This window comes from Hyla sarda, chromosome 3, assembly GCF_029499605.1.
Source record: "Hyla sarda isolate aHylSar1 chromosome 3, aHylSar1.hap1, whole genome shotgun sequence".
Taxonomy (NCBI): Eukaryota; Metazoa; Chordata; class Amphibia; order Anura; family Hylidae; genus Hyla; species Hyla sarda.
Window position 1 is genome coordinate 418,901,600 of NC_079191.1, and position 26,822 is coordinate 418,928,421.

Below are 26,822 nucleotides of genomic sequence, written 5' to 3' on the forward strand. Positions count from 1 at the left end.
GGAAAAGAGCGCTTCAATTGTGGTGCCAACAGGCAGTGTTTCTGAAAGCCTGGCACAATAAAGGCAAAGATTTTCCTCATATCGGAGAGACCTCTCATGCTATGACAGATTAATGCGGTCACCTTGCATATCTTCTTCAGCAGGAGGTACATCAGGTCACAGAGGAGTCCGTTGGAACACCAGTGCCAGTCGAGGGAAATGACGAGTTTGAGCAGGTTCATGCTCGAGACGAATTTCCTCATACCTCTCGGCAAAGCGCACATCAATTCGAGTGGACAGGTAAATGAGGAAGAAGTAGGATCCCATGCGGCCAAAGCATCCTTGACCCTTCTGGAAAGACCCTTTTTGAAGGTGGCAGCATTATTCCAATCAAGTTCTGAAGCCAGGGTACGGAATTTGACCGCATACTCACCAACAGAAGAATCCCCTTGGCGGAGATTCAGAAGCGCAGTTTCTGCAGAGGAAGGCCGAGCAGGCTCTTCAAAGACACTGCGGAATTCAGCAAGGAAAGCTTGCAGGTTTGTAGTCAGCGGGTTGCTTCTCTCCCAGAGAGGAGTGGCCCAGGCCAGAGCTTTGCCAGAGAGCCGACTAACCACGTAGGCCACCTTGGCACGCTTCGTCGGAAACTGATCGGCCATCAGTTCGACATCAATGGAGCACTGGATCACGAATCCCCTGCATAATTTAGGGTCTCCTTCATACTTCGTCGGCAGGCATAAACAAAGTTTGGGACCAAGGGAAGTTGCAGACACCTGAAGAACCACTAGAGCTGGTTACGGCAGTTGCTGCTGTAGTTGCTGCTGCTGTAGTTGCGGCGCTTGTTGCGTAATTTGCTGAGACTGCTGGGCCACAATAGAAGAGAGGTCTTGAACATCTGGCAGAGGCACCCCGGCGGAATCCATGGCCAGATCTTACTGCAACACCTGTGGTAAGCTGAATCCACTGACCTGTGGGGATGATGGCGGGGGCCGTACCAGGGAGTGGAGTCTAAGATGCCGCAGGTTTTCACCAGAGCCCGCCGCAAAGCGGGATGGACTCGCTGCGGCAGGCGGCACACAGGTCGCTACCCCTGGTACGACTCGTCCCCTCAGGCAGTCAAGGAATAATGTGGCACAGGAAGGTAGAGGCACAGTCGTAGTCAGGACTGGCAGGAGGTCAGGGCAGGTGGAAAATAAGCAAGGTCTGGTCACGTAGCAAGAAGGTCAGAAGGCAGGCGGCACAGGAGCAAGGTCAGAATACGTGGCAAGGGTCAGATACACGGCAAGGCAAGACACAGGAGAACGCATTCTCCAAGGTAACTAGGCAACAAAGATCCAGCAGGGGTCAAGGGGAAGTGAGAATTACTTAAATCTCAGAGAGCCAGCGCTCGCGCCCTAGGAAGCGGGGACACCCGCGCCGGCAGTGAGAGAGCACAGTGGAACCAGGAACGCGGCGGGGCGCATGTCCACTGGTCGGGAGGCTGCAGACAGAGAAAGGTAAGGAGGCAGCAGTGCCGCCTGTCCCACAGACAGCACGGGGGGGGGGTAGAAGTGCGCCTGTGGCCAGGGGTATTGATGTCCCTCCATGTTTGGAGTGGGGTGTCTAGTGTGTTCTTTGTTCTGTGTCCAGTGTGAACAGTGCTCTTGATTTCCTGACCAGTTTATGTTAGTATTTATATCCTGCCTAGTTTGTATTTAGATATCTGTTCTGGTTATTTTACTCCCATTATGTTGCTTACTTATTTCCCGACTATGTACAGTGCCGTTTGTTTTGTTGACTTTGACGCCAATGCACTTAAGCACAAGGAAGGGACCGGCTTCAAGTTATCATTCACCGGTAGGGTGTCTAGGCAAGTAGACAGGGAAAGATGTCTTAGGGACAGCTTAGGGCTCACTTCTCCCTTCCCCCCCAATTATGACTAAAACCGTTTGTAAAACTTGCACAAATGTTAGAGCAATAAATCTTGGTAAAACACAATAAAAACCGTTCTTGGTTTAGAGAGTCATTTAATCTCCTGCCATGTTCACCCGTCGGTTTACAAAACATCAAGCATGGCGCCGTATATTTTCACATTTCAACAGAATTCAAGAAGAAAAGTTGTGTATTTACTTGTCAGCTGTTAACCCTTAGGCCACAGTGTCCTGGACGGGTGAGATAAGTGAGAGATATATTGATCAGCATCACCGCAATTCCAACAATAGACCCAGAGTCGACTGACTGCAGGCGAACAAAGACTTGAAGAGGTTTTTGTCTACAGGTAAAAGTGTAAAATCCAGCAGAGAATTATTTGTTAAGTAGTGGAAAGATCAGCAGCCCCAAGATAAAGACGGAGAAGAAGCAGTAAAGGGACAAATCCACTCGCTGTCTTCCTATTCTTACAATGATATAACACTGGGGCCGCCACTGAGCTCCTGCTAAGGTTCAGTTTGTCGACACAAATTTTTCGTGTTGAAATAAATGTTCATATTTTATCATTCAGCAACGATTTTTGCTGATATCTTTATACTGTACACTCACTGGTACTTTATTAGGTACCTGTCCAATTGCTTGTTAACACAAATAGCTGATCAGCCAATCGCATGGCAGCAACTCAATGCATTTTGGCATGTAGACGTGGTCAAGACAACTTATTGAAGTTCAAACTGTGTATTGGAAAGGGGATCTAAATTAAGTGACTGTGAACAGGGCATGGTGCATGGGGCAAGCTAGACTGGTCTGAGTATTTCAGAAACTTCTGATCTACTGGGATTTACACACACAACCATCTTTAGGGTTTGCAGAGAATGGTCCGAAAAAGAAAATATCTAGTAGGCAGCAGTTGTGTGAAGAAAAAAAGCCTTCCTGATGTAAGTGGAGAAGGGGCAGACTGGTTTGAGATGATGGAAAGGCAAAAAAAAAAAAAAAAAAAAAAAGGTAACTCAAATAACTACTGGTTACAAGCAAGGTATGCAAAATAACATCTCTGACCGTACAACATGTCAAACCTTGAAGCAGATGGGCTACAGCAGTAGAAGACCATGCAGGGCCACTTCTGTCTGCTAAGAACAGGAAACTGGGACTACAATTCACACAGGTCATGAAAATTGGACAATGGAAGATGGAAGAACATTGTCTGGTCTGATAAGTCTCAATTCCAGCTGTGACATTCAGATGACAGGGTTAGAATTTGGCATAAACAACATGAAAGCATGGATCCCTCCTGCCTTGTATTAGCGGTTCAAACACAACACTCTGACCTGTTGCTGACCATGTCCATCCCTTTATGACCTTATGACCACAGTGGACCCATCTTCTGATGATACTTCCAGCAGGATAATGCCCCATATCACATGACATCATCTCATACAGGACAATGAGGTCACATGACTCCAATGGCCTCCACAGTCACCAGATCTCCTCCAATAGATCCCCGCTGGGATGTGGTGAAACCGGAGATTCTCCTCATGGGTCTGCAGCAACTATGTGATGTCATCATGTCCATATGGAGGAACTGTGTGATGTCATCATATCCATATGGAGGATCTGTGTGATGTCATCATTTCCATATGGAGGAACTATGTGATGTCATCATGTCCATATGGAGGATCTGTGTGATGTCTTCATGTCCATATGGGGGAACTGTGTGATGTCATCATTTCCATATGGAGGAACTGTGTGATGTCATCATGTCCATATGGAGGAACTGTCATCATGTCCATATGGAGGAGCTGTGTGATGTCATCATGTCTATATGGAGGAACTGTGTGATGTCATCATGTCCATATGAATGAACTGTGTGATGTCATCATGTCCATATGGAGGAACTGTGTGATGTCATCATGTCCATATGGAGGATCTGTGTGATGTCATCATGTCCATATGGAGGATCTGTGTGATGTCATCATGTCCATATAGAGGAACTGTGTGATGTCATCATGCCCTTATGGAGGAATTGTTTGATGTCATCATGTCCTTATAGAGAAAATTTCTTCAGTAACTTGTAGAAAGTATGCCACGAAGAATGACAGCTAAAGGGGGTCCAACCTGGGATTAGCAGTGTGGAGCTAATAAAGTGGGCAGTGAATGTATATCTTTGCAAAAATTTAAATTTTTGGGAAACACTGCTCCAAAACCCCTGTATACGGAAATGCTGGGTCCATAAAGCTGGCACTAGAGGGAGCTTAGGAGCTCTATGTATACCCTTATACACTGACAGGCAGCCAACGTGTTATATGCTATAATATATATATATATATATATATATATATATATATATATATATATATATACACACACACACACACATATACACACACACACTGGAGATTTTGAGCTCTGTATCAGAAAAATGATGCTGGGACTGTTTTATAATACAATTTTTTTTTTATTATTGTGAAAGTACTGATTATAAAATGGGTGTGGCTTATAGGTAAAAGAGTTGGAGTTCTTGCCACATAGAGGGGCATGTATAGAAAAAACATTTGTAAAGGATGTAATAAGATCACCAAGGGGCACCAAAATTAATCCTGCACCCAGGTATACATGACAGTAGGGTCGGCCCTGGTTACAGCTGCACAGTCCTCTCTATGCCCTCCTGGCGCTCATCTCTATGATCAGAGAGAGAATTGTATGGTCATACAGTTACAGCTGCACAGTCCTCTCTATCCCCCTCCCTGCATTCATCTCTATGATCAGTGCATAAAGGAAAACAAAATGTTTTAGCCAGGTTGATGCTAAATTAAAGGGAATCTGGCTGAATTTACTGCTTTGAGTTGCAGACATGTTGGATAACTGTGCACTCAGCCCAGCAAGGAGTTAGTCCTATAGTATTAAAAAAAATATTTTTGACATGTCAATCAGTCCTGAGACCCCCTGCCATCGTTAATCACAGGCAATGCTGCCTGATTCCCCAGCCTGTGAATGTATCCCTTAATGTACTAACCCATTTATGTGTTTTTCTTTTCTTCTCGTTTCAGATCCGTGTATTCTGTGGACTACATTGGATTTCGTGAACTACGTCGATGACCAGTGTTTCTATTTTTTAAATTTAAATAAAATAATTAACGAGAGCTTGTGAGGGAGTGTTTTTTTTATTATACGTTTTTAAAACATGTTGTGTTTATTTTAAATTGATTTTACAGGCTTAATAGTGGAAGCAGTCTCATAGACAGAATCCATTAATAAGTAGACTGTTGCTGTTTTGTTGGTATCTGGATGAGAATGACGACAGGGGAAATCCTATGCATATTTTTAATGAATCAATATATATGTATATAAAACTCAATGTGTGTGTGTATGTTCCAGCATCACGTCCAAACGGCTTAAAATATTAACATGAAACTTATGGGACTTCCGTTACCTTACTCAAAAAGCTCCGCTCTTCATCTCCTGGTGAATGTGTCAATCCGGCTTGCAAGCCACACCCCATCTCACAAATACACGCCCACTGTTTAAGCCCCAACCCTTTTATCATCTAACCTTTTTGTGCATCGGTATGGCTTGCAAATCCCGCCCAGTCTCACAAAGCCACATCCCCTTCTATTTTCAGCTTGCAATATCTTCATCCCAAATCAGTCCCACCTGTGGACTGGATATGAGGATGGGACATAAGCACGTGATATAAGGGCAGCAAATGAGGACTGGATATGGGGTTGGGATATGAGGTTGGGATGAGGTCGGGAAATGAGGCCGGGATAGGAGGCCGGGATAAGAGGCCAGGATAAGAGGCCGGGATAAGAGGCCGGGATAAGAGGCCGGGATATGGGGATGGGCTATGAGGTCGGGCTATGAGGACGGGATATGGGGACGGGATATGGGGTCGGGCTTTGAGGGCAAGTTATGAGGACGAGATATGAGGTCGAGATAGGAGGACGGGATGGGAGGACGGGATATCAGGACGGAATATGAGGTCAAGATATGATAACGGGATATGAGGACGGGATATAGGGACGGGATATGGGGACGAGTTATGAGGACGAGTTATGAGGACCAGTTATGAGGACCAGTTATGAGGTCGGGATAGGAGGTCGTGATAGGAGGTCGTGATAGGAGGACGGAATTTGAGGACGGGATATGAGGTCGGGATTTGAGGTCGGGATATGAGGTCGGGATATGGGGACGGGATGTGGCGACGGGCTATGAGGAAGAGTTATGAGGACGGGATATGAGGTTGAGATAGGAGGACGGGATAGGAGGATGGGATATGAGGTCATGATAGGAGGACGGGATATGAGGTCGGTATATGAGGTCCAGATATGAGGACGGGATATGAGGTTGAGAAATGAGGACGGGATATGGGGACGGATATGGGGTTGGGATATGACAACAATATATGAGGATGGAATATGAAGTCAAGTCAAAAGCTTCCTCCTTTGTTGATTTTCCTCCCCAACAAGGATTAGGAAGGAAAAACCAGGCAACATCGAGTACACAGCAAGTAAATAAATAAACAAAAAAAAAAATGCATAGAGTTCCCCCTATTTTCATTCTCAGCTCTCGCTCATATTTATTCACAGCTAAGTTTCAAGGAGGAAGAGCCAGGCTGCTCAAGTGCCACAGCCTAAATGCCTTCTCACTCCTCACCTCCCAGTACCCCCAGAGCTCTGTACATGTATCAAGGAGGTGAGATTATATGTGGAAAGATTCCAGGCTGGGACTGCTTGTGTTAAAATAACCTGGGTATGGCTGCTAAAGTAAGGAGCCAGAGATACACTGCCAATAATCAATCTAAAAATCTGCCACTTCAATCTACTCTAAATATCTCATATCTATCTATCTATCTCCTATCTATCTATCTCCTATCTAGCTATCTCCTATCTATCTATCTCATATCTATCTATCTATCTCATATCTATCTATCTCATATCTATCTATCTATCTCATATCTATCTCATATCTATCTATCTATCTATCTATCTATCTCCTATCTATCCAATTTTATTCGTTCACACACTATATCATCATTTTAGTTAGTGATCTATGTAGAGACATAATCCAGTTATTATAACCCAGTGACATCAATTGATCTTTTCTCCTTCAGAGACACAGCCGAACCTTCCCTCATTAATAATTCCTTTGATACATAATCTAGTAAATGTTTACAGTTCCATAAAATCCATAAAAATAATAACCCAGACTACAATGAAACACTTATAAACACTGAGATATTAGCAAGGTCAACATATTTCTACAGCGGCCTCTGTTATCCATAAATTGTGGAGTCCTAGTAAGTAGATAACTAATTAAATTGGAAAGAGCCGAAGGTGTTTCAATAGTTCTTTCCCAAAGAACTTCAATCTTCAAAGGTTTTAAAGAACCCATTAACCTGGATCAATAGGAAAAATGGAAACAGCGAATGCCTCATCATCTTAAACCATTAAATGCACAAGATGCCTTTGGGATGGTTGATAGAGATCTTTTTCACCAGTTTGCTCATTACTCTACCTGTGGATCAAAAAGGAAGTAAGGACGTCCATTCCTTATTTGAAGCACAATGTATTCTTCTTGCGTTCCAGCTGACACAGCACACATAATCAAACCCTCCGCTTCCTTTGTTCTGAATTGTATGTTAATACCTATTGGATATAAAGGGGGGGGGGGGGGGGGGGGTGGTTACAATCAACAATACCAAACATAGTCAAGTTACTGGTTTAGGTTAATTGAGCTCATCTGTATACGGCAAATAGGTGCATAAAATATGGGATATAATAGTAGCAAAGGGAAAAAAAACAAATACGTACAAATAGAAAGTTTTACAACTTGTTAATATACTTTGTATTTCAATTTTTCCTCATTTCATAAATTTTTCATCAGGCAAAAAAAAAAAAAAAAAAGAAACTTATCTAATCTTGCTCAAAGCTAAGAAGTGGATATATTTATATGTAGACGTCAGGAATGGACAGGGAAGGAGTACACACTATTCTCGCGCACTCACCCTGTCCCTGCCTACTTGCATACCTGTCCTAAATAACAGGTCCACAACCACGAAGACAGTCCCTTCCTATACACGTATTTGTCAAAATAATAAACTACAATGACACAGATGTAGGTCCGGGGATAGTAGGATAACAGACAAACAAAGAAAGTCCAATGTCAACTATCGGTGTTTGAAGCCAGGAGATGTCACAGTACAAAATCGCTAATACCAGAGAGAATTGTCAGAGAGAGGAGCCAAAGGTTCAAAAGCCAGATATAACAAATACACAAGACAGCTAGCTAGAGTACAAACTGAGCTCTACAGCAAGCCCTGACTGGGAGTAGACTGCCAGCTTATATGGAGCTAGAACAATCCAATCAAGGTCAGCTGACCAGTCAGATAGCCGGGCATAACCCGGCAACAAAAACCAACAAAGAACCTGTTAGAACCTTTTTTAACCCTATAGGTTCTGACAGTACCCCCCCCCCCCCTTTTAGGAGAGGCCACAACCTGAGAGTAAAGAGGTCTTGACTTGGATACAGATGGACCATCAATGTCCTCATCAGTAACTTCATCCTCCAAATCACTGCCCTCATTGGTGTTCTCACAGTCATCCTCCAGATCCTCATTACTACCCCCTGACCGCAAATAAACTGGAGTGCTCTTCAGACTCTTATTGCCAATGATGTCACAAGATGCCGATTTTTACCAGAGGCTGATGCAAAACAGGCTTCATAATAGAAGTAAAATCAGATTCTACATTAGTAGGAACAATGCCCCAGAGAAGAACTCTGCCAGGCGTGGCTCTCTGGGAGGCATAACATACCTGTGCACCCAAGTGGCCACCACGATTGCCACTTGGACACTGATGCTTGACACAGGATACGAGGACACTCATTTCATCGCCTCCTGTGTCAAACACAGGCCATAGAGTTGACGAAACCTCTTGCGTTCTTGCGGGGTACGAATGGACCCTATCTGCATAGGTTCATCCTCAGGAATACATTTGGAAACAGGAGAGGAATCAAGCAGGACAGGAGAAACAGAGGATGAAGAACACTCCCGTTTGCGTTCTCGCAAACGTCTATCCAAACGCACAGCTAGAGTCATGGCTTGGTCAAGGGTGTCAGGAGTGTCAGATACACTTGGTCAAGGTGTCAGATAACCCTAGTCTGAACTGACAAATCAAGGCTGGAGCATTCCAGTTGGAGGCCACACACTACTTTCGAAAATCTGCACAGTACTCCTCTACTGGTCTGCGACCTTGCTTTAAAGGGGAATTCCAGGAAAAAACTTTTTATTTTTAGATCAACTGGCTCCAGAAAGTTAAACAGATTTGTAAATTACTTCTATTAAAAAAATCTTAATCCTTCCAATAATTATCAGCTGCTGAAGTTGAGTTGTTCTTTTCTGTCTAAGTGCTCTCTGATGACACGTGTCTTGGGAGCTGTCCAAAGTAGAAGCAAATTCCCATAGCAAACCTATTCTGCTCTGTGCAGTTCCTATGGGAATTTGCTTCTACTCTGGACAGCTCCCGAGACACGTGTCATCAGAGAGCACTTAGACAGAAAAGAACAATTCAACTTCAGCAGCTCATAAGTACTGAAAGGATTAAGATTTTTTAATAGATGTAATTTACAAATCTGTTTACCTTTCTGGAGCCAGTTGATTATATATATATATATATATATATATATATATATATATATATATATATATAACGTTTTTCCCTTGATAACCCCTTTAATGTACACAATTGGCTCTCAGTGTATACAGCGTACAAAAGACCCAATCCCACAAATAAGGCATCCACTGAGGACAACTCTGGAGCATCAGGACCAAAGGAAAATACCTATTCCTTGGGACCTCCTTGCAAAAGAGACATAATGATACCCACTCTTTGGACCTCAGTACCAGATGTGTAAGGCCTTAACCAGAATTACAATTTGCAGCTCTCACAAAAGGTTTTAAACATTTTGCGGTTACCCTAAAATCGGTCAGGAGATTAACTTGTGGCTCCACAGGAGCTGAAGCTCCTTTTCTAACAGAAGTTTATAACGGGTCTTTTAATGGAGAAACTTTATAGTGTGAAAAAGGCTTTAGAAGTGATACAATTATATCCGGTCTAGACAATGTTCTATGAGCTAAACAGTCTGGACTTCATACTGATACATTGTACATAGCTAGTACTGCTCTCAGCTAAGAAGTGGATAAAAATGAACCCAGTCTAGACAATGCTGTTACCTTCACAACCTGGACTCCAGACTAATGTATTGTACTGTATATAGCTTGTCCTGCTCTCATCAATATATATATATATATATATACAGAGGTGGCTCTCTAATGAGACGATTTAGGCGGCCGCCTAAGGCCTCATGCCAAAAGGGGCCTCGCGGCTGCCTAAATTGTGTAATTAGAGCGCTGCAGGCTGCTGTAATAAAAATATGTCAGCAGCCTTTCCAGGTCCAAATTTTTTATTGTTTAGCCCAGCGACGGACTGACCGGGTAGTCCATTGGGTCGTCGTCCGAAGGTCCAGCCGGGAAAAGGGCCCGCTGTCCACCGCCTGTCACATTAAATTTAAAAAAAAATGTTTTAATTGCCCATGACACCCAGGCCCAGCACACACCCGGGCCCAGAGAATGGTGCTGCTGGCTTGCATCTCCCACACAGCCACGGCAGCCCGGTACGAGAACCGCAGTGGCTGCCTGGGAGAGGCGCTTTGAACTCCGGCGTGGCACTGCTGTGCTTAGACGTGAGGTCACTTCACTGTGGGGGTGACGTGACCTGATGTCTAAGCGCAGCAGCGCCACGTCAGAGTTCACTGTGCCACCGATCAGTGCGCCCGCCGCCCTGCTCTTTCTCTCTCTCGTACAGGCCCTGCTTGTCCTCAGGTACAGAACCCTGCTTGTCCTCAGTGTAAAGAGCCCTGTTTGTCCTCACAGAGCCCTGCTTGTCCTGAGTGTACAGAACCCTGCTTGGTATCAGTGTACAGGACCCTGCTTGTCATCAGTGTACAGGACCCTGCTTGTCATCAGTGTACAGGACCCTGCTTGTCTTTAGTGTACAGAGCCTTGATTGTCCTCAGTGTACGTAGCCCCACTTGTCCTCAGTGTACAGAGCCCTGCTTATCCTCAGTGTACAGGGCCCTGCTTGTCCTCAGTGTACAGGGCCCTGCTTGTCCTCAGTATACAGGGCCCTGCTTGTCCTCAGTGTACAGAGCCCTGCTTGTCCTCAGTGTACAGAGCCCTGCTTGTCCTCAGTGTACAGGATCCTGCTTGTCCTCAGTGTACAGGGCCCTGCTTGTCCTCAGTGTACAAAGCCCTGCTTGTCCTCATTGTACAAAGCCCTGCTTGTTCTCAGTGTACAGAGCCCTGCTTGTCCTCAGTGTACAGAGCCCTGCTTATCCTCAGTGTACAGAGCCTGCTTGTCCTCAGTGTACAGAGCCCCATGTGTCCTCAGTGTACAGAGCCCTGCTTGTCCTCAGTGTACAGAGACCTGCTTGTCCTCCGTGTACAGAGCCCTGCTTGTCCTCCGTGTACAGAGCCCTGCTTGTCCTCAGTGTACAGAGCCCTGCTTGTCCTCAGTGTACAGAGCCCTGCTTATCCTCAGTGTACAGAGCCTGCTTGTCCTCAGTGTACAGAGCCCCATGTGTCCTCAGTGTACAGAGCCCTGCTTGTCCTCAGTGTACAGAGACCTGCTTGTCCTCCGTGTACAGAGCCCTGCTTGTCCTCCGTGTACAGAGCCCTGCTTGTCCTCAGTGTACAGAGCCCTGCTTGTCCTCAGTGTACAGAGCCCTGCTTGTCTTTAGTGTACAGAGCCCTGCTTGTCCTCAGTGTACAGAGTCCTGCTTGGCCTCAGTGTACCGAGCCCTGCTTGTACTCAGTGTACAGAGCCCCGCGTGTCCTCAGTGTACAGAGCCCTGCTTGTCCTCACTGTACAGAGCCCTGCTTGTCCTCAGTGTACATAGCCCTGCTTGTCTTTAGTGTACAGAGCCCTGCTTGGCCTCAGTGTACAGAGCCCTGCTTGGACTCAGTGTACAGAGCCCTGCTTGTCTTTAGTGTACAGAGCCCTGCTTGTCCTCAGTGTACAGAGCCCTGCTTGTCCTCAGTAGTGTTGCTCGCGAATATTCACAATACGAATTTTATTCGCGAATATCGCATATTCGCGAATATAGCGCTATATATTCGTAATTACGAATATTCAGTTTTTTTTTTTCACAGTACACATCACAGTGATCACCCCTCTCTGCTTCCAGTTTGTGTGGTGTAAAGAAGGCTCTAATACTACTGTGTGAGACTGGTGTGCGAATTTTCGCATATGCGAAAATTAGCATATGCAAATATTCGCATAAGCGAATTTTTGCTTATGCTAATTTTGTATACGCTAATTTTCGCATATGTGAAAATAAAACGAGAATATTACGAATATGCATACGCGAATTCGAATATGGCCTATGCCGCTCAACACTAGTCCTCAGTGTGCAGATCCCTGTTTGTCCTCGGTGTACAGGGCCTTGCTTGTTCTCGGTGTACGGAACCCTGCTTGTCCTCAGTGTACAGAGCCCTGCTTCTCCTCAGTGTACAGAGCCCTGCTTGTCTTTAGTGTACAGAGCCCTGCTTGTCCTCAGTGTACAGAGCCCTGCTTGTCCTCGGTGTACGGAGCCCTGTTTGTCCTCGTTGTACGGAGCCCTGTTTGTCCTCGGTGTACGGAGCCCTGCTTGTCCTCAGTGTACAGAGCCCTGCTTGTCCTCGGTGTACGGAGCCCTGTTTGTCCTCGTTGTACGGAGCCCTGTTTGTCCTCGGTGTACGGAGCCCTGCTTGTCCTCAGTGTACAGAGCCCTGCTTGTCCTCAGTGTACAGAGCCCTGCTTGTCCTCGGTATACAGAGCCCTGCTTATCCTCAGTGTACAGGGCCCTGCTTGTCCTCAGTGTACAGGGCCCTGCTTGTCCTCAGTATACAGGGCCCTGCTTGTCCTCAGTGTACAGAGCCCTGCTTGTCCTCAGTGTACAGAGCCCTGCTTGTCCTCAGTGTACAGGATCCTGCTTGTCCTCAGTGTACAGGGCCCTGCTTGTCCTCAGTGTACAAAGCCCTGCTTGTCCTCATTGTACAAAGCCCTGCTTGTTCTCAGTGTACAGAGCCCTGCTTGTCCTCAGTGTACAGAGCCCTGCTTATCCTCAGTGTACAGAGCCTGCTTGTCCTCAGTGTACAGAGCCCCATGTGTCCTCAGTGTACAGAGCCCTGCTTGTCCTCAGTGTACAGAGACCTGCTTGTCCTCCGTGTACAGAGCCCTGCTTGTCCTCCGTGTACAGAGCCCTGCTTGTCCTCAGTGTACAGAGCCCTGCTTGTCCTCAGTGTACAGAGCCCTGCTTATCCTCAGTGTACAGAGCCTGCTTGTCCTCAGTGTACAGAGCCCCATGTGTCCTCAGTGTACAGAGCCCTGCTTGTCCTCAGTGTACAGAGACCTGCTTGTCCTCCGTGTACAGAGCCCTGCTTGTCCTCCGTGTACAGAGCCCTGCTTGTCCTCAGTGTACAGAGCCCTGCTTGTCCTCAGTGTACAGAGCCCTGCTTGTCTTTAGTGTACAGAGCCCTGCTTGTCCTCAGTGTACAGAGTCCTGCTTGGCCTCAGTGTACCGAGCCCTGCTTGTACTCAGTGTACAGAGCCCCGCGTGTCCTCAGTGTACAGAGCCCTGCTTGTCCTCACTGTACAGAGCCCTGCTTGTCCTCAGTGTACATAGCCCTGCTTGTCTTTAGTGTACAGAGCCCTGCTTGGCCTCAGTGTACAGAGCCCTGCTTGGACTCAGTGTACAGAGCCCTGCTTGTCTTTAGTGTACAGAGCCCTGCTTGTCCTCAGTGTACAGAGCCCTGCTTGTCCTCAGTAGTGTTGCTCGCGAATATTCACAATACGAATTTTATTCGCGAATATCGCATATTCGCAAATATAGCGCTATATATTCGTAATTACGAATATTCGTTTTTTTTTTTTCACAGTACACATCACAGTGATCACCCCTCTCTGCTTCCAGTTTGTGTGGTGTAAAGAAGGCTCTAATACTACTGTGTGAGACTGGTGTGCGAATTTTCGCATATGCGAAAATTAGCATATGCAAATATTCGCATAAGCGAATTTTTGCTTATGCTAATTTTGTATACGCTAATTTTCGCATATGTGAAAATAAAACGAGAATATTACGAATATGCATACGCGAATTCGAATATGGCCTATGCCGCTCAACACTAGTCCTCAGTGTGCAGATCCCTGTTTGTCCTCGGTGTACAGGGCCTTGCTTGTTCTCGGTGTACGGAACCCTGCTTGTCCTCAGTGTACAGAGCCCTGCTTCTCCTCAGTGTACAGAGCCCTGCTTGTCTTTAGTGTACAGAGCCCTGCTTGTCCTCAGTGTACAGAGCCCTGCTTGTCCTCGGTGTACGGAGCCCTGTTTGTCCTCGTTGTACGGAGCCCTGTTTGTCCTCGGTGTACGGAGCCCTGCTTGTCCTCAGTGTACAGAGCCCTGCTTGTCCTCGGTGTACGGAGCCCTGTTTGTCCTCGTTGTACGGAGCCCTGTTTGTCCTCGGTGTACGGAGCCCTGCTTGTCCTCAGTGTACAGAGCCCTGCTTGTCCTCAGTGTACAGAGCCCTGCTTGTCCTCGGTATACAGAGCCCTCCTGAAGAAGTGCCCTGATCTCTATGCCGGCCTTCTCAGTTGACCGCTGCAAAACAGGGTTGCCTGGCCAGGGGGTGGCTTATGAATTGTATAGTTGTATGTACCTTCTACCTGCCTTTCATCGCCCCCTACATGATGGTACAGTCTGACTTATAAGTTATATGTGAAATATAACTTATATATCTCACTGTACCATCATGTAGGGAGCGGTGAAAGAAAGGTAGAAGATGGGGTAGGCTTCCCAGCAGCACAGAGTATTTCTGTCAGGGACTGTAGTGAAGCAGACAGTCTGACTCACTACAGTTCCCTGCAGAAATACTCTGTGCTCCTGTGCTAATTCTGTAATAAATCTAAGAGGCCTCAGTCTCACCCAAGCAGGGGCAAAAAAGGTGAAGTGTGTGGCTAATAAATGGACCAGTTGCTATTTCTACCTTCCTTTCACAGCTCACTATATGATGCCACAGTCAGAGATTAGTCATATATCTGACTGTGCCATCATGTCGTGAGCGGTGAAAGGCAGGCACTCCTGTGAAAAAATGTTATTTTCTTTTTTTTTAAATCAACTGATGCTAGAAAGTTAAACAGATTTGTAAATTACTTGTGTTAAAAAATCTTAATCCTTCCAGTACTTATTAGCGGCTGTATACTACAGAGAAAATTATTTTCTTTTTGGATTTCTCTTCTGTCACGACCACAGTGCTCTCTGCTGACACCTCTGTCTATGTCAGGAACTGTCCAAAGCAGGAGAAATTCCCCATAGCAAACATATGCTGCTCTGGACATTTCCTAAAATGGACAGAGGTGTCAGCAGAGAGCATTTTGGTCATGACAGAAAAGAAATCCAAAAATAAATTTTTTTCCCCTCTGTAGTATACAGCCGCTAATAAGCTGTGAATAGCAAGGTTAAGAAATATATTAAAGTTTGCCTTAAAATATGCAATTTATACAGTTAATGTTAATATCACCTGCTTACTTTTTCTTTCTCTTCTTTTTATTGTGCCTGGGGGGCCTCAGATTTATTTTCGCCTAAGGCCTCAAAAAGTCTAGAGCCGCCTCTGTGTGTGTATGTATATATATATATATATACATATATATATATATATATATATATATTTTTTTTTTACTAATTCAGTTAGATTAGGTTTAACATAAAAAGTAGATTAATAATTGTTGCAATAAACAGTAATTTTCCATTATGAAACAAGAAATAAAGTGAATAAGAAAATAAGTACTATTAATTTCTGACTACCGTATATACTCGAGTATAAGCCGACCCGAATATAAGCCGAGGCCCCTAATTTCACCCCAAAAACCCAGGAAAAGGTATTGACTCGACTATAAGCCTAGGGGGGAATACATCATCCCCCCCATGTCCTCATCCAGACCCCCGTCATCATCCAGACCCCCTTTATCATCCCCCCCCCATCATCATCACCGCCTGTCAATCCCGTCAGCCGTCGGCTGTCTGGGCATGCTGGAAGTTGTAGTTTTGAAATCTCTGGAGGTTCGCGGGTTGAAGACCACTGCGGCCTTTGTCATCATCCAGACCCCCCCCCTTTAGTTTTCTACTCACCTCCCCTCGTTGGGAAGGAAGCGTGAGCTTAGTCGTTCCGGGCTGTCCATTTTCACCGGGGGGGGGCCCTCTTCTCCGTGCTCCGGGCCTGCCCTGGACTAGTGACATTGCCTTGACGACTCACAAGGACGTTCATGCACAGGGAGGCTGTGCATGAACGTCCCTGTGCGGCATCGTCAAGGCAAAGTAACTAGTCCGGGGCATGCCACGTCATTCCAGAGGTTTCAAAACTACAACTCCCAGCATGCAACGTCACTAGTCTGGGCCAGGCCCGGAGCGCAGAGAAGAGGCCCCCCCCAGGGTAAAAAAGGACAGCCCGGAACGACTAACCCTCCCCACCGGACGGTCCCTGCAGCATAGATGGCCCGGACCAGCTCACCCTTCCTTCCCACCGAGGGGAGGTGAGTAGAAAATTAAAGGGGGGGTCTGGATGATGACGAAGGCCGCAGTAGTCTTCAACCTGCGGACCTCCAGAGGTTTCAAAACTACAGTTCCCAGCATGCGCGGACAGCCGATGGCTGTCCGGGCATGCTGGGAGTTGTAGTTTTGCAACCTCTGGAGGGAAGATCACTGAGAAGGGATTGACAGGCGGAGAGTTCACTCGAGTATAAGCCGAGGGGGGCGTTTTCAGCACGAAAAACCGTGCTGAAAAATTTGGCTTATACTCGAGTATATACATTATAAATTTTGAATAATAATAATAATACATCTGAGAATGAATTATTCATATAAGTCAAAAGTTAATTACAGATGTAACTATAAATATAAAGGAGAGTAAAGCTAGACAAGAAATAACAAAATCAAATAAGATAAAGTTAAACAAAGAAAATAAAATAAACTCCATCACTGATAGTATTGCAGCCAGTCTAGGCAATGCTCTTGCACAGATCTCACTTGATGTTTGCTGTTTAGCTCACAAAGCTTTGTTTAGACTTGATTCAATTGTATCCACTTCTTAGGCTCCTTTCACACTATAAAAATTCATCCATAATGAATGTCCGTCATAAAAATCTTGAAAATCGGCCATTAAACTGCCGTTAGAAAATCCCATTACAGTCTATGGGATTTTTCTAATAGCCGTTTTAACTAGTTATCACCCGTTATTAAAAACGGCCGTTTTTTTGTGACGGGCGATAGTAACGGGAGAAATAGGGCATGTACTATTTCTTCCGTTCATTCGCCTGTCACAAAATAACGTCCGTTGTTAATAACAGGCGATAACGGGTTAAAACGGCTATTAGAAAAATACCATAGACTATAATGGGATTTTCTAACTGCAGTTTGACAGCCAAATTCCAGGGTTTTTATAACGGAGGTGTTTTTATAGTGTGAAAGCAGCCTTAGCTGAGAGCAGGACTAGCTATGTACAATGTATCAATCTGGGGTCTATGCTGTTTAGCTCACAGAGCATTGTCTAGACTGGATAAGATTGTCTCCACTTCTTAGTTAAGAATAATACTACCTATGGAAAGGTATTGTCTTATCTTAAAGAGATTTTCTAAGGCTTTTAATTGAAAGGATATCCTCAGGATAGGCTGACAATATCAGATCGGTGGGGTCTGATATCTGGCGCCCTGGTGATCAGCTGTTTGCCAGAACCATAGTGGCCACCTACACAGTGAACAGAGCTGAGAGCAGGCAACTCTGTATATTGGGTTGTGGTTGTGCTGGGTTACTGCAGCTCAGCTCCCCTTGAAGTTAATTGCCTTTTTTTAGTACCAAAGTCAAATAGAAAAAAAATCACTGATTGCCAGAAAACCCCTTAAAAACTTCCCTATACCCCAAAATGCTATCAATAAAATCTACAGCTCACCCTGAACAAAAGGACCCACAGGTCTCCATAGACAGAAAAAAGTAGAAAAAAGTTATAGGGGTCAGAATAGGGTGGGTGATGCAATGCAATGTTTCACATTTCTTTTTACATATGTTTTAGATATTAAATGTAGTAAAACACAAGAAAAACAATATAAAATGGTGTACCTATAATCATACTGATCTGTGGAATAAGGTTAACTTGTCATTTTTACTGCAAAACAAATACAGTTACAAATGAAACCACAACAAAATGTCAGAACTGTTTCCTTTTGCGATATGTTCTATTGTAAATGAAGGGTGCCATAAAAAAGAATGACTTCCCTTGCAGAAAATATGGTAAAAAAAAAAAAAAAAAAAATCATGGTTCTTAGAAGGTGAAGAGGGAAAATCAAAATGCAGGAAGATGTTAAAAAAGAGGTTGTCCAGAATTAAAAACTAAGTCTGCTTTTATTCCCCCCGAAACAGTGCCACTCTTGTCAATAGGCTGTCTTTGGTATTACAGCTCATGCCCATTTGTGTGAATGGGGGCAACCTGCACTATTAGGCACAGCCCATGGATAAGTATGGTGCGGTTTTCAGGAAAAAAATTAATTAATAAATAAATACTAATCTCAGACAATCCCCATAAAGCTTTATAAGTTTTGGAGAGAAAAAAAAATGTTAAATATATATATATATATATATATATATATATATATATATATATATAATCCTAACGGATTTTCTATTTGCATATATATTTTTATTCAATCTTTGCGGGTTTATTTTGTATGAAAACACAGAGAGTAACCGTGGCCGTGTTTTCTCCAAATGAAGTAATTTACTAAAGAGAGGAGCATATTGATTTTTAGCTGAAAGGCTGGAATTCTTGCTGAAATTTAAGTGATGTTTTGAATAAAGTGGTCTCATTCCAAGATCTAAATCCATAGAGACAAATGATTCAATGTCACAGTCGATACATCTTTGAGCAGTCCCTAAGAACATATCTATTGAGACAGAAAAAGACTGTGGATATAGTGGACTGTATATTTTTATGTCTACTACTCACAAAGGTAATTGAGCAACAATGTATATGGAAAATGACTGACCTTTACCTATTAGTATACTTGTTTAAAAATCTTTATTTATTATTATCAATACATTTCTCATTTAAAAATAAATACATTAATAATAATAAAAACAACCATTATTGCTATTGCTATTATTATTATTATTATTATTATTATTATTATTATTATTGCTACTATTATTATTTTAAAATAAATAAATACTGTTATGTATACAATGACATTGTTTAAATAATATTATTTATAGAGGACCTACGGCCAACCTCAGAAATTAGATCATTATGAAATAGGTTAGGGTGCTCTGATCACTCTCCTCTTTGCAGTTTCTTGATACGCCCTTTTGTTCCCAAGATATGAGCCTTTATAGTTTGTCTGACAATTCAGAGAATCAGTCAGATGGGCGTGAACTTAATTAAAATAATGACTAGTATCAGCTGGTGGGCAGGATTATACAGGCAGGGGGTGTGTATTAGGCATATACACGCCCCTCAGTATATAAGAGTCACACCCTCTGACAGTATTATCCCGCCCATCACTCCAAAAATTAGTTTTCAGTCCCCGACCGATAACTAGAACGACTTGGCAGACTAGATGGTCCAAATGGTTCTTATCTGCCGACACATTCTATGTTTCTATGAGCCAGGAGAAGTGTGAGCCCAGCAGGTTATCTCCTGGCTCTGCGCCACATAATTTGTCTTCATGCACAGCAGCGCTCCTAGCCACCCAACTATGCAGGAAACCACAGCTGGCTCCATTCACTTCAGGAGAGACCTATATGTTTTTCACTTTTGGACTGCTATGGAACAGTTCTTATTGGTGATAATATGGCACTCAAGGACCCCATTTGGTGGCACATGGCCTGCTTTTGCCTTTAACAGCACTGCACAGACTAGGCTCTATGGCAGAGACACCAGGACTCTCAGACTGTTAGAAACAAGGTTCTATGGTGCTGGTTCTATGGTGATTAATCCAATATTGAACTTTCTGCCCTCAATTCTAAGCATCAGGCCTGGAGGAAACAATGCACTGCCCATGACCTGCCCAATACCATCCCTACAGTGAGGAGGAAACCAGGCACTGCCCATCACCTGCCCAATACCATTCCTACAGTGATCATGGTGGGGGCAGCATCATGTCTGGAGGAAACCAGGCACTGCCCATCACCTGCCCAATACCATCCCTACAGTGATCATGGTGAGGGCAGCATCATGTCTGGAGGAAACCAGGCACTGCCCATCACCTGCCCAACACCATCCCTACAGTGATCATGGTGGGGGCAGCATCATGTCTGGGGGAAACCAGGCACTGCCCATCACTAACCCAATACCATCCCTACAGTGATCATGGTGGGGGCAGCATCATGTCTGGGGGAAACCAGGTACTGCCCATCACCTGCCCAATACCATCCCTACAGTGATCATGGTGGGGGCAGCATCATGTCTGGAGGAAACCAGGCACTGCCCATCACCTGCCCAATACCATCCCTACAGTGATCATGGTGGGGGCAGCATCATGTCTGGAGGAAACCAGGCACTGCCCATCACTTGCCCAATACCATCCCTACAGTGATCATGGTGGGGGCAGCATCATGTCTGGTGGAACCAGGCACTGCCCAATACCATCCCTACAGAGATCATGGTGGGGGCAGCATCATGTCTGGAGGAAACCAGGCACTGCCCATCACCTGCCTAATACCATCCCTACAGTGATCATGGTGGGGGCAGCATCATGTCTGGAGGAAACCAGGCACTGCCCATCACCTTCCGGATACCATCCCTACAGTGATCATGGTGGGGGCCGCATCATGTCTGGAGGAAACCAGGCACTGCCCATCACCTGCCCAATACAATCCCTACAGTGATCATGGTGGGGGCAGCATCATGTCTGGAGGAAACCAGGCACTGCCCATCACCTGCCCAATACCATCCCTACAGTGATCATGGTGGGGGCAGCATCATGTCTTGGGGAAACCAGGCACTGCCCATCACCTGCTCAATACCATCCCTACAGTGATCATGGCGGGGGCAGCATCATGTCTAGGGGGAAACCAGGCACTGCCCATCACCTGCTCAATACCATCCCTACAATGATCATGGTGGGGGCAGCATCATGTCTGGAGGAAACCAGGCACTGCCCATCACCTGCCCAATACCATCCCTACAGTGATCATGGTGGGGGCAGCATCATGTCTGGAGGAAACCAGGCACTGCCCATCACCTGCCCAATACCATCCCTACAGTGATCATGGTGGGGGCAGCATCATGTCTGGAGGAAACCAGGCACTGCCCATCACCTGCCCAATACCATCCCTACAGTGATCATGGTGGGGACAGGAAGACTGGTTGTGGTTGAGGGAGAGCTCAATAAAGCAAAGTAAAGAAATATTCTTAATGAAAAGCGGATTGAGAGCTCTCTGGATCTCAGATTGTGCCAAATATTCCACTTCCAACACAGCCAAGACAAGACAGAAGACAATTATGAACAACTCTGTGAATGTCTTGAGTGGCCCAGCCAGAGCCTGAATGCAGTGGAACATCTCTGGAGAGACCTCAACATGTCTTCCACTGCCGATCCTCACCCAACCTGACAGAGCTTGAGAGGATCTGCAGAGAATGGCGGAAAATTCCCAAATCCAGGTGTGTCCATGAAAAAACATTTTTCCTCATATCAACTGGCTACAAAAAGTTGTAAATTACTTCTATTAAAAAATCTTAATCCTACTAGTACTTATCAGCTGCTGAAGTTGAGTGTTTCTTTTCGGTCTGCCTACAGTGCTCTCTGCTGACACCTCTGTCTGTCTCAGGAACTGTCCAGAGTAGCAGCAAATCCCCATAGCAAACCTCTCCTACTCTGGACTGTTCCTGAGACAGACAGAGGTGTCAGCAGAGAGCACTGTTGTCAGGCAGAAAAGTACAACTCAACTTCACCAGCTGATAAGTACTGGTAGGGTTGATATTTTTTAATAGAAGTAATTTACAAATCTGTTCAACTTTCTGGAACCAGTTCATATGAAGAACATTTTTTTTTTTTTTTTATGGAATACCCTTTTAAGGAAAAAGTGAAATAGTCTAAAAACTTTCCAAATGTATTGTGTATAAAAGACTAGTAAACAGCTTCCGACTTTTAAGTTATTTTTATGTTTTACTTATGGGGAAATGTTCTCGTTCTTTGACGCTTTGCTAAAACTATTTTAGAGTCTGTTTTGTCAGACGGAGCGCAGAGGCGATGGGTACACAATGACAAGATAGTTTGCAAGTAACCTCTTGTGTATAATGCGATAATGATCAGTCTGACCCATAGGCTACGTTCTGATGGTTTGTATGCAGGGCCGGGGACGGTGGCTGCAAGTCAAACAGTGTGTCTGCCGCGAGTTTAACCAGCTGTCTCTCACAATTCTGACTGAGGCGCCGGATTCCTGCTATGAGCGGCGGCTGCAATGTTGTTACAGCCTCCTGTCCTAATTCTGTTGATCTCCTTTTGTTGAGCGATTCCCACCTGGACAAGCATCTCAATCAGGGTGACGAGTCAGAATCATTACCATGTGAATGCATAGGCACCAATAGTCCACATGCATTGGAAAGTTGGCCATAAAGAATTAATGCCATTAAAGGGGTACTCCGGTGGAAAACAATATTTTTTTTAATCAACTGGTGCCAGAAAGGTAAACAGATTTGTAAATTAATTCTATGAAAAAATCTTAATCCTTCCAGTACTTATCAGCTGCTGTATTCTCCAGAGGAAGTTCTTTTCTTTTTTCTTTTTTTCTGTCTGACCACAGTGCTCTCTGCTGACACCTCTGTCCATGTCAGGAACAGTCCAGAGCAGGAACAAATCCCCATAGCAGGAACAAATCCCCATAGCAAACCTGGACAGTTCCGGACATGGACAGAGGTGTCAGCAGAGAGCACTGTGGTCAGACAGAAAGGAAATTTAAAAAGAAAATAACTTCTTCAGTAGTATACAGCAGCTGATAAGTATTAGAAGGATTACAATTTTGAATAGAAGTAATTTACAAATCTTTATCAGAAGAACATATGGAAGCACTCACCACGTAAGTCAGTTGTGCAGCCTTTCACCTTTATTTCCGTGAAGTGCAGAATAAAATTGCAGCAATCTTACAGGGTCCCTATGAGATTGCTGCAATTTTACTCTGCAATTCAAGGAAATAAAGGTGTAAGGCTGCACAACTGACTTACGTGGTGAGTGCTTCATTATGTTCTTCTGATAAGGATTCTGCACTAGAGTTTTGTGCTTTCCTAGATATGCACCTCCACCTGTTCAGATACATGTCCTAACGCACGGCAATGGTGTGTCCAGTTTGGGGAATTATTTTAGGAACACATGCATTAGTAGCGGTGCCAAAATTATCCGTTCCTGTTCTCATAATTTACAAATCTGTTTAACTTTCTGGCACCAGTTAATATAATAAAAAAAAAATTAAAATTCCACCGGTGTACCCCTTTAACTATTCATTGTCTAAACTAAAACTCCCAGCATGCCCTGACAGCCTTTTGTTGAGTGATTCCCACCTGGACAAGCATCTCATTCAGGGTAGCAATTCAAAATCATTACCATGTAAATGCATATGCACAAGTACTGTGGGGTCTACATGTACTGGAAAGCTGGTCATAAAATTAATTCCCATTAACTAATCACTGTCGAAACTACAACTCCCAGCATGCCCGGACCGCCATTGGAAAGCAGTTTGTGGACCAATGATCTATGAAAATGTTTGTGTTACTAAAAAGTTCCCACACCGTGGATAAGGGGCTTTAATTAAGTCCTGAGTATAGGGTCTGAAAACTTATGTCACAGCGGCTAAAATGTTGTTTCAGCCTATTATCCTTAGGATAGGGGATAAGTTATTGCGGGAGGTCCAACTGCTCGGGCCCCCGGCAATCTCCTTAACAGAATACATGGAGGGGGCATGTCAGTCACCACGTCATGCAGGGACGGGACGCCCCCTTCCAGTAGACTGCTGTGGACCCGTACATGAGATCACGGGGGTCCCAGCGGTCGAACCCCCCCGCGATCTATAACTTATAATCCATTTATTGAATGGACACAAACAAACGCATTTCAAGCGTCAAGTGCTCTTGGTCATACCCTGTCTATGACTAAGAGCGCTTGACGCTTGAAACGCGTAACCTTCCTTGTTCCTGTTTGTGTCCATTGAATAAATGGATTTTATTTGCATCTAGAGCTGGATTCTGCCTTTTGTTTTTTCTACTATTGTTTGGTGTTGTCCAGCACCTGGATCCCTGCTCCAGCTGTCTAGGCGGGGTGAGCTGGTTGGACTCTTTTCTTTTCCTGTGGTATCTACATGTACTGGAAAGTCCAAACTACAACTACCTTCATGTCCGGGGATTGGAAGTTGGCTTCTCATCCATATGTTGACCTATTTCCTTCAGGCAAAATGGGACATTGGGATAGCAAAAACGGGAGGGGTTATATAAAGTTGTACTGCCCCCATATGTATAGTTTTAAGGCTCTATACTGCCCCCAAATATAGTTCTAGGGCCCTATACTGCCCCCATGTAAAGCTATAGGCCCCCTCACATCTATGCCCCCATATATAGTAGTAGGTAGGTGGCCCCCCCACAGACATACTGCCCCCAGCAATACTTTCCTGCTGTTTAGGTGTTTTAAGCGGATGTGAGTGGTAGTTTAGTTATCACCTCGATGCCCGCTCCACGCCAGGGTCCAGATCCGCACCCTCCTGACATCCCTTGACATCCTCCGGCTCTGTTACTCATTGTACGACATCAGGGGCAGCACTCATCATAAGTACCTGAAGCCACTGCACATTGACTTAAAGTGGCTGCAGCACCGGCTGCCACTTTAAAAGGTATGTTCACATGTACTCAGATTTGATGCACAGGATTGGATGCACAGGATTTTCTGCTGCTTATTTCAGTGTAAACTAAATGACTGAGCACAGCTTCTAATGGGCTGTTACAAATCCTGCGCATCAAAACTGCGCAGGATCCTGTATGTGTGAACATACCCTAAAGGGGTATTCCATTGCCGCAGCGTTTGGAACATTTTGTTCCGAATGCTGGGTGGAGGCTGCAGGGGTCGTGATGTCACAGCCACACCCATCGTAACACCATGCCACACCCCCTCAGAGCAAGTCTATGGGAGGAGGCGTGGTAGCCACAAAATGTTCCGAACGCTGGGGAAGTGGAGTACCCCTTTAAGATAAAGCAGCATGAGCTGTGGCCACTTTAGGAACAGTGGATACTGGGGCACAAATAAATGCCGATTTTGTTCCAATTTTGGCCCAATAAAAATTCACTACCCAGCTAACCCACCCATTGTACCCTAGCAATATGCCATCACTTATGTGTCACCAAGATTTTATTATACTGATTATAGGCAGATACAGAAACATGTTCTTTTTTTTAAATATGTTTTCCTTTTTTTATTGTAAATTATTCATTACTATCATGAAGGGGAAGGGAATAAGTAATGCCCTAAACTCACCCGCAACTCAATGTCCCTTCCAATTGCATATCTGCCCAAACTGGCGAAGACAACCACGAAGACAGTCTCTACACTGTGCTATTGTGCTGGGGCGTCAAAGTAAAGAAAAAAGTTAACAAAATGTACAATGTCGGGGTACACCTCAAGAACACAAGGGGTTAAAACAATAACCAACAAACAGGAATATCAAGGCAAGATATAGCATACTGACAATTAATTCAGGAACCAGAGACAAGATAAATGAAAGATATGATAATATGAACAGGACTGAATAACAGGATAAATATAAAACGGACTAAACAGGACCTGGATATGCAGGGGATGAACGGGTTAACTGATGTCAGACACCATACAGGTCAGGATTACTAGAACACAATACACACTAGACATATAAAAGAAAAGCTTTAAAAGCCAAACTCCATAACATGGAGGAATACGGGTCAAGATTCTAAACAGAAATACTAAATACAGAACACTGGACTGAGAACTGGATTAGTCTGAACAAACTCAAAGAACTAAACAGGAATCATAAACAAGAACCAAACAGGACTGATATCAGAATACAATCTGAACACGGGTTTAAAATAGGTACATAAAATATATAAAAAGCATAACCCTAAAACCACGAGCAAAGTACAAACAGAACAAAGCTACAATCTAGATACACAAATACAGGATAAGAAGCCATGGCAAAACTCAGGATACATGTGAACAAACACAGACAAAGGTGCTATCTGAAACACAGTGCAAAGATAATGAAATTTGCAGCAAGCCATAACAGCAGAGCTGGGGTCTAAATAACCCCACCTGGAGGCCGATAGGCTGGAAACATAAACACTATCCTGACCAAAGCACACAACATGCAAAAACTCATCAGACATGAAAAGCAGGTGTGAATACACATCAACACAGAAAAACACAGAATACAGATATTAAAATGTATTTTCTTTTTTTCCTTATTATGGGGCAATCATCTCTCCTGAGCTTTTTGCACAGTATTTATATATGCTTTACTGCAAGCCCTATGCACACATGCACACACTGGAGAGGACCCTACTGACTTCTACAATCACCTATTGTGACCTTTGCTAAAATGTTTTCTGAACAGAATTGGCAGTATCAGCTTATCATTATGCTTAGTGACCACAGTGAGAATTGCCAGATTAGGTTAAGGTTATTTTCACCAAAAAATACTTAAAAAATATGTAAAATGTAATAACTTTATTTAAAGGGATATTGTCACATTGTACATGCAATTTAAACTAATAAGGCCACATTTCTTTGTGGGAAACGATTAAGCATAATTTGTAATTTACTGATTGAAATCTCAGATTTTTCTATGCTTAAAGG

General features: G+C 44.3%; 1 protein-coding gene across 3 annotated transcripts in view; it reads right to left on the reverse strand.

The window, feature by feature from the left end:
• Window positions 1-26,822, reverse strand: part of USH2A (usherin) — a 1,021,568-nt gene that overhangs the window by 657,697 nt on the left and 337,049 nt on the right. For all 3 annotated transcript variants that reach the window (XM_056568336.1, XM_056568335.1, XM_056568334.1), the window contains one exon: window positions 7,402-7,532. In XM_056568336.1, coding sequence (XP_056424311.1) covers window positions 7,402-7,532 — 131 coding nt within the window. The remainder of the gene's footprint in view (window positions 1-7,401; window positions 7,533-26,822) is intronic.